An 11991-nucleotide genomic window follows, 5' to 3' on the forward strand; every position below is an offset into this window, starting at 1 on the left:
TATCATGGACCCTTACTTACATACATATATCTTTACATACCTTACTCGGTAGCGATTCGGCTCCGCATGACAGTGCTTAGGCGCGCCATATAAGCGCCAGCATTACATACTGAATGGACTTTGGAACTTTGCACTTTACCTCCCACTTACCCATCTACTACCTAGCAGAATATAGTTGCAATCTATTCCTTGGCACTTTGCACTCACATCTCTTGTTATTCATCATATCACCACTTAAGCAAACTCACTCTTACTCTCACTTGTTTCCGCTCACGCGCGCGCACGCTTCCTGCGCCTCGCGCGTACCTTCGCTTTCCCGCGCCTCGCACGCACCTGCGCGCTTTCCCGCGCTTCGCATTGGCCGACCAGTAGCGCCTTCAGCGCCTACTACCAGATCCTTGCTGCACTCGCTTCCCCTTTAGGGTCGAACGCACTTGTCGTCTCAAGTATAGCAGACTAGGCAACGCGCGACCTTACAACATTCACAGATACAGTCAGGAGCTTTGTTTGTTCCTCTCTGTATTGTTGTTTCTACACCGGGTGTTGGGTTTCGGGGTTCGGGGGTCCCGGAACTCGGAACTCGGTATGAGACAACAAAAATATATTTCGGGGTTTGGAGGTTAGTAAAATGTTTATAGATATACGGAGGTTGATAGAAACATGTTTGAAAAATGTCGTTCGTCTCAAATGTCAAATCCTGAGTTCCGGGCTTTGGGACTCGGCACCCGGCACCCAGCACTCGGGGTTCGGCACTGAAAATTTGACATTCGGGTGTTAGGGTGTAGGGTGATATCTACCTCAATCTACAGTTTCGAGTTCTGGATATCGGGACTGATTATTGAATCATTCAATTGTGGCATAGGTAACATGCATTGAAAAAGATTTATGTACATCTATCACTGAGCAATTATGTAGCCATTGCGACCTCCTCACCAGGAAGATCAACCTTCCCCTCAACATCCATATCCTCATCAGAGGAATCATATTCTGGCAGGAGGTTACCTGGTTCATTGGGGACCACAATATCGCCGGAGGATTCTGGCAAGAGGTTGCCTGGTTCATCAGGGAGCACAATTTCGCCGGAGGATTGTGGACCCTCAGGCTGAACTTGGGTGGGCTCAACCATGAGACCTACCATAGCAGATCCATCCTCAACCATCAAGGGTGTGGGTTCCATGACTGACATGTCCAAATCAATGAGGTTGGAAAGTGTGGAGGGGAGGGGTGAAATGGATGGGGGGGGACCAGATTGATCAAGCAAGATTGTTGCATCGGCCGGTGTGTCCGGAAGTGAAAATGAAGGGTGCGGGTCGACCATCGTGCACCAGAGGCTCTCATGGAGGCGTTGCAGGGTATCAATCTTAGCATCCTGCTCCTGCACCCGAGCCTCAAGAATAGCGATGCGAGCTGCACCATCCCGAATCGCGATTGCCATGGAATGGAGATCCGGCATGGGAACATCGAGTGCTGCACGAGGCACTGCGGAACTCGAAGACCGAACAGCTAAGTAAAAAATAAGGTCAGCCGGTCATGAAAAGTGTGGGTGACTTACGAGCTGGCGCAGGTGCAGGTGCAGGGGCAGGGGCAGGGGCAGGTGCAGGTGCAGGTGCAGGTGCAGGTGTCTTCTTGGTAGTGATGGTCTTGCTGCGACCACATGACTGCACCTGGGGTGTACTTGCAGCAGGGATGGCCGGAGTTCGGGACGGGCCACGAGATTGACTACGAGTCCGGGCCCTTGACCTGGAGGGAGACGGAGCAGTGGATGGAGCAGGGGCAGGTGTCTTGGAATGTGTCCGTCCCGTGGTAGACTTCCCTCGGGTCCGTTTGGGCGGGGATCCCAGAGATGCCGGGTTGCATTTGATCTTCTTGGTGGAGCAGCGGATGCAAGACAAGCAGGGGAGGCTGGACCTCTTGTCCAAACGAGTCGCACAGGGCCAATTCTCCTTGACGCAATAACGGCAGGGGTTGTTCTGTGGTATCCGTTAGTAGATGGACTAGGGGAATTAATTGAGCACTCACTGGGACGGGAATGGTGATATCAAATGTGGTAGTGGCCGGAGGGTCACCATCCGAAGCGCTGGAAGTATCACCAGAGGACTCCTCAACTTCCGGACGACTGCCGGAGGTTGCCTGATAAATTGTAAGTACACATGTGAGTTCCGGGCGAGCTTGTAAGACTTACCCGAGCCTCCGGACGACTGATGGGAGATTCCTAATGTGATGGGCATGAGTAAGAATGATACATGCAAGTTCTGGACCTGTCCGGAAGACTCACCATGACCTCCAGACGCTTGCCGGCAGTCAGCTGTGGACACATGAGCATATATATGAGTTCCGGACGACTAAATCAGACTTACCGAAGCAGGCCCAAATGATTGCTTCTTGGGGGAACCAGGTGAACGAGGCAACTGGGGCTTCCTTACAACAATGGTGGAGAGCTGGGGAAGGACGACCTCCGGCACTCCACGCGAAATTGGCTACAACAAATTGAGAGCATGTCACAAATGAGCCAGAACACATACCTGAACAATTGGGTCTTCATCATCTTCCGACTCCACAAACGGCTTTGACTTGGGGAGTCCAGTTGACTTGACACGCTTGTGACCCTTCATCGCCGACTTCGGAGGTTGGGAGGAGTGTCCAGAAATCATGGGGGACTTCCTCTTGTTGCTCCCTCCGACTTCCGGCTCCAAGTCAACAGAAATGGCCTTACCTTTCCCTTTGTCCCGGAACTCGGAGGTCGTCTTGCCGAAAGGTCCGGCGACATTGCCGGCGACGACGGGAGGGGAGTAAATGACAGTGGAGGGGAAAGGGCCAGGTGCGGGGGAAGGGACAGGTGGAGACGGAAGATTGACAGTCAGTGGGCCAGTGGAAGGATTAGAAACAACAGGGAGATCACAGGAATTGTCACCCAATGCCTCCCAGGCACGGACCTGCTTGCGCCAGGCGTGTCTAGCCACCCAGGGATCATCATGGCCAATGCTGTGCCAGTTGGGCAACACCTGGGGAGTCATGGAACACACCCTCATCAGCTCCTTAGAACAGGAAGCCACAATGCCAGGGATGTAATCCCCTTTCTCATGCACCCGGATGATGTCAGCCTACCCGGATATTAGAAACATCAATGGTAAACTAATTTAATAAGTGCAACTTACCAACAGATTGGTGACCTGCCTTGCCAGAGCAATGTGGACGTGCACTGAGCCGGCCGGGACGTGCTGGGCGCCGGCAATGATGCCCACAAGTTGAGCAGTGGATGCCTTGAGGTCGGCCAATGAAGATTGAACTGGAGTAGACATTTGGATTGAGTTGACAGATGTGAGAATGTTGAAAGCAGGGTGAAATCTGTTATCACTAGAATGAAGTTTCAAAGAAACAATACAATTGAAGGACAATGTTGAAAATCATTGATTGTTTGTCTTTGTTTGGTCATGGTTCAACTTTCGGCAATCGCCGGCCATGTGTTGAACTTCGACGTTATCTGTTATCAATCAGTTCATCAGTTCATCAGCTCATCAGATATCATGAGCTCTCAACCTGGGGTCAGATTTCATGACCCTCCGGTCACTGAATCCACCTCAATGGACGTGGATGAGACCTCCCAGTCCCGGATGTCCCTTGGTATGTTTTGTTTCTGCTGATTTCAGTGAATTGATCTTACATGGTTTAGATCCATTAGATGATATATACCTTGGGCCGGATGATGAGTTAGACTCTGATTCTGGGTTATCCAGTGGTTTGGATTCGTTAAATGTGATTCCCGGTATGTTTCTCAATTCAAATGTACATATTCTACATGTGCAAATCCATCGCATACTTCCAGATCCATCATATCCGGCCCTGGCAGATGGACTGGCCCTGTACGATGACCCGGACTTGTATCTTGGTCCGGAGGATACCTTTATTTCGTCTGATGATGCTCCGGCTGTACCCGATTTTCCTATGGCTGGTGAGATTATTCTTTGCATCTCATGTTCATTTTTCATGGCATTTCCCCAGTGAATGAATCGACTCCCGAACCTCATCCGGCCACTCCGGCTGTACCAGAGGCACCCATACCTTGTACGTGTATTCATATCATGTCATGTGTTCTATTCATGTTATCTCCCAAGCGAATTCAGAAACTCCCGAACGTCAATCGCCCGAGCTGGAACTCAACAATGAAGAACTGCGTGCCATGGTTCAGGAGTTCATGCCAATCGGATCTTATGATCAAGCTGAAAGTATGTATACAACAGTTGATTATTTATCTCTGCTAATGTTCTGCAAGTTCAAACAATTGTAGATCGCCTGGGTGATTACGAACAGAGTCATGGAAATCTTCCTGCCCCTACAGTAGCACAACTTCTTGAGGCTGACAGACCATTCAGGATGGCATGGGCTGAAACATGCGACAAACTGCGGAAAGCAGATGCGGACCTCCGGAGGATGCAAAGGGTAAGGGAGTCAACCTCCGAAATGCTGAAGGTATTAGATACCCTCATTGAGTTCTTTGAGGACTCAAGTAACATGTAAATATCGATCAATGTCTGATAGTAGACACATTGCAGTATACTTTACCTACTCAGTACTTAGTCCTTCCTCACTGCCTGGTGTTCTGTGCTCGGTACTCGGTACTCGGTACTCGGTGCTTGGTGCCCAGTGATCGGGGTTCGGGGTTCGGTACTCGGGGTTCGGTGCAGTATACTTTGCCTGCTCAGTACTTAGTACTTGGTACTTGTATACTTTACCTACTCAGTACTTAGTCCTTGGTACTTGTATACTCCACCTACTCAGTCCTTGCTGCCCGGTGTTCTGTGCTCGGTACTCAGTACTTGGTACTCGGTACTAGGTGCTCGGTGCCCGGTGATCGGGGTTCGGGGTTCGGTACTCAGGCCTTGGTACTGGAGATTTGGGATTTAAGATTAGGTCGTTAGTACTTTGACATATACACAATAGCACATATGACATTACACATGACGGCAGGAAGATATATCTACATTAAGTGCGTCCCCATGCTCTGGTTACTCTAGGTGTACTGTCTACTGGCATTTGCAACTTACTCCGGGTTGTCCTCGTGGATGGTTCAACTGTGACTTTCTTGCCCCGCCCCCTTTTCTGTGCCGGCGGCGTGATACTCTCTTCCATTTCAACATCCTCTCTAACTTCGCTGGTCGCGTCTTCAGTTAACCCAGCAAGGAGGTCGCCCATTCTTGATGTCAGTAATGCACCTTTTTTGGCCGGCTTGGCCAGGCGAGGCTTTGGAATTGCACGTGGGACTGCCGTCCCTTTTGGTGTAGGACCTCCCGTCCTGGGTTTCTTCAGTGGATGTCTCCCGTCAGCCAGGTCATCATCCACATCATCCTCCGTATGATTAGTGGCACTCTCCTTATCACTCTCGGCTTCTGTCGATGAATCCTGAGGCCCTCGGATGGTAACCCTCTGCTGCTTTCTCACTATACTAGTCTGAGGAGAGGGCGACTTGCCAGATATGACAGATGGTACCATGTCCCCATCTTTGTTCTTCCATGCTTTGAACAGAAATGTGGGACCTTCTCCTGTTTCCTGCCAAGCATGCCAGAAATGGAGCAAGGCAGTCGTGTCCCAATTTTGCAGCTTTGAAGGCTCCTTCAAGTCAACATCTGCCGGAAGATACGTCCAGGCCACAAAGTCATCCTGACTTTGTACAATGGCACTCCATGGTACAACCGCCTTGTCCTTCCCAGAACATATCCCTGTGTCCATGCATTGAACAATTTGTCAGATGATGCGACGAGAAACTCACTATAGTGCGATGTAAGAAAGGCCCTCACTATGGCCTTCTTCTCCTCAAGTTTCGTGTCGGTGATGTCGGGAAGGAGTGGCATACCCTCCCCGTCCATTTCGAGTTCGAAAGCTGGTTTTCGAATTCTTTTTCAACCTCCCTTGACCTGACGTCCTCCATCCCGTGCCCCGGCACCTATCATCGTGATGCTCAACATGTTCAATCTGGTATACATGGTTCAAACACTCACCGAACTGTTCCTGCATGTACTCCTGCCACACTGGCTCAATGTCCTCCCAGTCCTTCGTCTTCATGAAGCTGTCCCCATCTCCTAAGGCCTCGTTATCATCATGCCTGCATGAATATTTTCAGATGAAAGATCCATGTCAATGGGTAAATGTACTCACATCCCGAACAGCACCTCTCCCTTTTCATTCTTCCAAGCCGACATCACAAAAACTCTCATCCCACATTGCCTCCACATCTCTGTTCGAAAAGTGCTCCATATATGCCGGACCCTTCTTACGGGCGACTTGTGCTTGTATCTCCGGAGGCGGACAGTTGTTGGACCACTCTTCCGCTGTTTCTTTCGCCTTCTCCAACTCGTCGTCGTCCAATTCAGCCATGACTCTCTTCACCGCCGCCTGATAATGTTTGAACATACCAGGATCTCCGGGCTTTACCCCCGACTCATCCTCAATCCTCTTCAGCACCTCTTCGTGTTTCTGCTGGTAGACCACCATCCTGGGCATCCATTTCCTCCCATACTTGATGGTGTCCTTCCTTTCCTTCTTTTTCTTGTTGTTGAACAACCAAGTCTTGTACACCTAAGATTTGATGAAAAAATGTGATGTTGAAAATTTAGTTTTTCAACGCAACAAAGGAGCATCACCTGCTTCCTCTTTTTCCATTGTTTTTGGTCCACCTTAGGAGCAAACAACCTGGCCGCCCTTGCTATGGCAGTGAAAATCCCCCTCTTCTCACTCCTTTTGGCGGCAGTCCACTCAGGAAGGTAGTTCTTCAACTCCAAAATCTCCTTGTCTGTGAGCTTCTGAGACTGTGGTTGACGCGCCCTGTGTCTTCCGGAAGTTCGTGTTGGTGGAATGACCTGTTCTTGCCATAGTGAATCAGAATGCAGAACGGGCTGAGGATTTGCAAGGTAGAAGTATTAATGAATTGTGCGAAGTTGAACTTCGAGCAAAGCCTAATAATCTGTTAATCGGCCCATATTTGACAAGAATCCATTAATGGAAATGAATTTGTAATGAGCCAACAGGACTGCACAGCATCATATTGCAATAACAATTCATTACACCTGAGCTGATGCCTTGCTTGCATCATTAGTAAACAAGATGAAGATAGGTAGATGCACCCCAGTGCAAAAATCTCACAGGGTGGAAGCAAGGGGCAGCAAAGGTAGGAAGACTTGGGTCAAGGTCCCACTTGCAAGCACGAGGCGACATGCCTACAGGTCCATGCCTAACTCTCCCCCAGAATCACCAACAATTCAGCCTGTTAAGGCACCACCTCCTTGGGAAGACTTTCCTGACAATACTTATGAGCAGGACCAAGGCTCCTTTGAGCCTTTGCAACTCCCAAAAACCATGGCAAGTTCATGTACAATGTTGGAGTGTCATTCAAACTATGGCTAAGCATTCAAAAATACAGAGTCAAAATGACTACCTCAGGCAATGGCTGCCAAGGCAGGAATCATATCTACATCACCTCCTTGATCGAGAAGCTCCACCAGAAGACAGGAGATGCATCATCTGCGAACAGGATGGGGTGTACAAATGTCAAGATTGTCTTGGCGAGCCACTCTATTGCACGGGCTGTTGCAGGAGTCAACATCGTAGCAATCCTTTCCACTGGATCAGTCAATGGAATGGGCGATTCTTCGAGCGGAGTTGTCTCGCTCATGTGGGACTCATTATACACCTTGGCCATGATGGCAAACAATGTCCGGAGGTCACTGATCGGTGGAATTTGTTTGAAGAAGATGAACCTGAAGACCTGCTCGAGCCTGAAGATCTGCCATTTGTGTCCGGACCCGAGTTCCAGCCAAAGGAAAACACCATGGTCATTGTAGACAAGTCCGGAGTTCATCGCCTGGAGATTCGATGTTGTGAATGTCCGAATGCCATGAGTCCGGACATTCAAATGTTTCGACACAGATTTTTCCCTGCATCTTTCAACAGGCCAAAGACTGTGTTCACCTTCAGAGTGCTCAATGATTTTTCTACTGGACAGCCTTGAATGCGGCACCTCGGCGATGAACTATTACAGCAAGCTCCAGCGAATGACCTCCAGCATGTTTCCACACCTTGTTCCGGTAATGCCTTACCCTCTTCATCTACTGGACATCATATTGACAAAGCACATTGCAAGGACCGATACAGAGAGCTCATGAGGGTCGCTCGACAGTGGAGGCAGTTGAAGACAATGAAATGGCATGGCTTTGGCCATCGTTCTGATAACCCGAGCACAGGAGAACTCGCATTATTTTGACCCGGCGTGTCCTCAGCCAGGGATTAATGTGCTGTTGTCAGAGGATGAATCGCTTGATGAGTGAGTCCTATTCTCAACCAATGTGGCCTCCATAATAATACTAGCGATCCAAGCTGGAAATACACCCGGTCATTTGTGATGGACGGAAATTTCAAAGCCGAACATCTGCATCCCATTAAGCCATTCGATGAAGTTTGGCTATCCGATGGGCTTGGATTCATGGTAGGAAAGGACAGTATAAAATGCATCTGGCAGAGGCTGCTGACACGGTGGAAAAATCAAGCTGCAACAACCACCGGGCAGTAAATCAAGCTAATGCTGCTCGGCACAAGCTGGAGTCCACCGGTATCGGGGGAGTTGCCTGTGCCAGACACGGTTGCTTTGTCCCTCACTCCATGGTGAATTTTCAGAAAGGCGAAAGGCAAGCCACATCCACCATTCCTCATTCACGAGTTAACCATGGGTCACTTGCAGACAAATGAACATGGACTACGCCCTTTGCGAGGCTTCCCGGCACAACATGGAAGGCATCACCAGGGCTGTCACCTTCTATGATATTAATTGTCAATACAACAAACACTTTCGGGTTCGGGTGGATCGAAGTCGATTTCTAGACATGGCACCAGCAACTAACCATCATTCCCGGAATTGGGTTGTGGCACATTCATGGCCATCAGGACAGCTGCTATGTCCGATATGCTTCTAACTTTATTGAAGGCATTGGTCGGATCGATGGAGAGAATCATGGAGACGCTATGGGCACGGCTCAATCTGATCTCCCCTGCTGCTCGGGGAATGTCATCTCCACACCGAAAGGAATGCCTTGATTATCAGATGAATGACTCCAATTTCTGCAAGATGATTCGCATGAAAAGGACTCTATGCCGGAAATACAAGCTGGCGAGGAATGGCATCTCGGAAAGTGGAAAGGCATTTGACAGACTCGATGAAGCAGCACCCTCACATTTGAAGACAGAATGGTTAGCCAGGGAGAGGATAGCTCAGTCAAGCAGATTGAATGATCCTGCGGCGATGGATGAATATGAGATCAATATAAAAAAGGGTACGTTGAGTTCCATTGTCTCCATCGAGGTCTGAATTAATATTGCACTCAGCACCAAGCAAAAAGGAGATCGAGCTTAGATTATTAGAGGAGGGTAACGCCCGCAATGCAGCACCCTCTCGCAGATCTGTGGCGACGTGGATATCAACAGGGTTAGCAATTGAAGAGGCTCAGATTGCATTGCTCATCGAGGTCCGAAGGATCGGAAGAAGATCCACTGAGACACAGAGATTAGACATTGCCCGTCAACGCGATCGGCTCCAAGGCCAGATAGATGGATTTGCTCGGTCTGCTCTAACACATCTCGGGGAGGGATTTGATGCAGATGATGAACCTGAGGACTTGAACGTAGACATTCTAGATGATCTCGATGATGACCCGGCTGGATTTCACAGAGACATCTCATACATGGACAAACTCTCCCGAGCTCACTGTAATCCCGTTGCCATCAAACCTGGGGGTTGATAGATGCAGACGATGCATGGCAGAGGATCTGATTCCCCTGGAGATGTCTCTTCGTGAAGGGCAGGCCAATGATGCCCTTCACAATCTCCGCATTTACCTTTGCAACAAGGCCATCCTGTTCCGAACAACCGTTAGGCAGGCCAAATCCCAGGCCCTGAAAACTCGAGCTTGGTCCCAGGTGACGTCGGTGCAGCAGGCAGTCTCCCTCCATGCCAGCATATATACAAAGACCAGGAAGCAAATAATGAAACTTGAGCCGGGGCAAGACCAGCTTCAGAAATACAAACCCCTGCTTCAGCGAGCAACTCAAAATCAGCACTGCAGTGGGCGACCCAAATGCCCGAGGTCAACGAAATGAATCTTTGGCTTGGTTTTGGTCTGTTGAAGTCGACCTCGGGGGTCCTGATCAATCGTGGAATGAGGAATGTGAGTTCCTGCTTGCATGTCATATCCCACGGTTACCTGACTGGACCCATGCCAAGTTTACCGAGTCCATTGGCTGCGGGCAAAGGCACTACGAGATCGATGGAGGGAAGAAATGATATTGGTCAAATTGGAGATGGATTGGACATGTAAGTTCTTTTTGTGGAAAGCAACCCAATGGGGCGACCACATGCAGGAATCATTGGAGAAACGCCTTCCGGGTCACGGATGCTATGCCGGAAGGCAATCACGAATGTATTCATTGCTCGCACAGGATGCGCAGGCAGCTTTTCAAGACCTACAAAACGTGTTGATAGAGGCTGGAGATGAATGAACATTGTTTTCTCATGAAGTCCCTTTTTCCACATACATAATTGAGGCCCGGGAATTGTCCGGGTCAGCCCATGTCGGAGTTTGAATTTCGTATCCATCCATCAGTGATTCTTATCTTCACATCTTCACCATCTTTCACTTGCATTGCCAGCGCCATAGTCCTGTATTAGCCATGCCTGCAACTCCTGCATCCACTTCTGGCACTCTGAATGCCGGAAGCCATTACCGACCCCTGAAGCTGAGCCTTGGAACTATTTCCTGCACATTGGCAATGGCTGGATCGCGGGTCCGTGCATGCATCTCTCAATATCAGACGGAAGCTGCCAACAATGGTCTATCTTCTGACCGGATAAAGTATTTTAAAGCCGGGCTGCAATGGGAGATGAATGTATGTTACCACTGCCCTGATGACTTTGTTGGTCAATGCTAAAAATTTGAGCAGACTTTTGTCACACCACTCCTGCAGTACTCAGCTTCACAGAATATCGTGTCGGTTCTTCCGGTCCCTGTCGCTTATATCCTTAAGTTGTATCCCATGCTAACCTGGAACACGGTTCCGGATGACGTCTTTTCATTCCACCTCCTTTCATTTGATGATGAGGCAATTGCAGGACATCCGTCCCGGATTGTGTTTGCATATACATGTCCATGGTGGATGGGAAACACCACAATCCCGGATCAACCATGGCAGTGGGATGAAATAATGGCTTCCTGCGTCTCTCACTACCAGTATTGGGCGGTAAGATGTTAGCTGAATTGCCTTGATTGATGACTTATCTGTTCTAGCTTAATGTTGAGGATGATGCTTTGGTTCTTCCAGAGAAGTTGAGAAACACTTCGACTCCACCACTTATGGGACTGAGGTGGATTAAAGAACGCATGGAAGCATTGATGGAGGAGCAAGATGAGGGCATCAAAGCCAAGATGGCAGAGGTGAAGATGTACACTGACATGTTAGAGAAATTGAGGAAAGGCAAAGGAGTGTAGTCCCATTCAGTGTTCATTGTATACAAGATGTAAAATATTCTATGCATTCAAAAATCTTGCACCCGAGTCCTGGAAGCCCAGGTCCCGAGTCCCGAATTTCGGAGTTTGGGGTTCGGCGACCCGGAGCTCGGCAACTGTGTTGGGTGTCAGGGTATGCGGAGCATTGGAGATAGCATGTGTCAGTATTTTGCATTTCATGGTTTATGTTTGGCTGACACATGCGATCTCCAATGTTCCGGATACCCTGACACCCAACACAGTTGCCGAGCTCCGGGTTGCCGAACCCCGAACTCCGAAATTCGGGACTCGGGACTCGGGTTTCGGGACTCGGGACTCGGAGTTCGTGACCTGGGACTCGACAGTGTTCTGAATACCGAGTCCCTGACGCCCAATTCTATAATCACGAAAGATTCCATAATCACGAAAGATGAACCATGAAACGCAGAATACTGACACATGCTATCTCCAA

General features: G+C 49.3%; 5 protein-coding genes across 5 annotated transcripts; 3 read left to right on the top strand and 2 right to left on the bottom strand.

Annotated features, from left to right (window-relative positions):
- Positions 1-827: 827 nt before the first annotated feature.
- HD556DRAFT_1532012 (uncharacterized protein) lies at positions 828-3365 on the bottom strand. The gene is made up of 8 exons (XM_041309521.1): positions 3156-3365; positions 2523-3101; positions 2358-2477; positions 2276-2305; positions 2183-2212; positions 2020-2130; positions 1553-1970; positions 828-1503 (listed from the first exon to the last, which is right to left on the bottom strand). The coding sequence occupies exons 1-8, from the start codon at positions 3297-3299 to the stop codon at positions 908-910; spliced, it is 2028 nt and encodes a 675-aa protein (XP_041151905.1). The 5' UTR covers positions 3300-3365; the 3' UTR covers positions 828-907.
- A 159-nt stretch (positions 3366-3524) lies between these two features.
- Positions 3525-4515, top strand: HD556DRAFT_1451800 (uncharacterized protein; the record flags this gene model as incomplete). Its single annotated transcript, XM_041308034.1, has 6 exons — positions 3525-3621; positions 3671-3763; positions 3824-3949; positions 4000-4062; positions 4113-4223; positions 4271-4515. 6 exons carry the CDS (start codon positions 3525-3527, stop codon positions 4513-4515), a joined length of 735 nt encoding a protein of 244 aa, XP_041151906.1.
- Positions 4516-4980: 465 nt separating this feature from the next.
- Positions 4981-7690, bottom strand: HD556DRAFT_1451801 (uncharacterized protein; the record flags this gene model as incomplete). The annotated part of the gene is made up of 8 exons (XM_041308035.1): positions 4981-5714; positions 5765-5875; positions 5915-5938; positions 5994-6097; positions 6151-6179; positions 6226-6570; positions 6636-6851; positions 7469-7690. 8 exons carry the CDS (start codon positions 7688-7690, stop codon positions 4981-4983), a joined length of 1785 nt encoding a protein of 594 aa, XP_041151907.1.
- HD556DRAFT_1427833 (uncharacterized protein) lies at positions 7611-10539 on the top strand. The gene is made up of 12 exons (XM_041304670.1): positions 7611-7953; positions 7994-8075; positions 8132-8210; positions 8272-8311; positions 8365-8486; positions 8507-8672; positions 8726-8843; positions 8878-8940; positions 8990-9314; positions 9367-9662; positions 9712-10102; positions 10125-10539. Exons 1-12 carry the CDS (start codon positions 7820-7822, stop codon positions 10319-10321), a joined length of 2013 nt encoding a protein of 670 aa, XP_041151908.1. The 5' UTR covers positions 7611-7819; the 3' UTR covers positions 10322-10539.
- A 168-nt stretch (positions 10540-10707) lies between these two features.
- HD556DRAFT_1451803 (uncharacterized protein) lies at positions 10708-11522 on the top strand (the record flags this gene model as incomplete). The annotated part of the gene is made up of 3 exons (XM_041308036.1): positions 10708-10923; positions 10978-11274; positions 11322-11522. 3 exons carry the CDS (start codon positions 10708-10710, stop codon positions 11520-11522), a joined length of 714 nt encoding a protein of 237 aa, XP_041151909.1.
- Between the last annotated feature and the right edge of the window lie 469 nt (positions 11523-11991).

The sequence above is a fragment of the Suillus plorans genome (assembly GCF_016647745.1).
Source record: "Suillus plorans strain S12 chromosome Unknown HD556scaffold_148, whole genome shotgun sequence".
Lineage (NCBI taxonomy): Eukaryota > Fungi > Basidiomycota > Agaricomycetes > Boletales > Suillaceae > Suillus > Suillus plorans.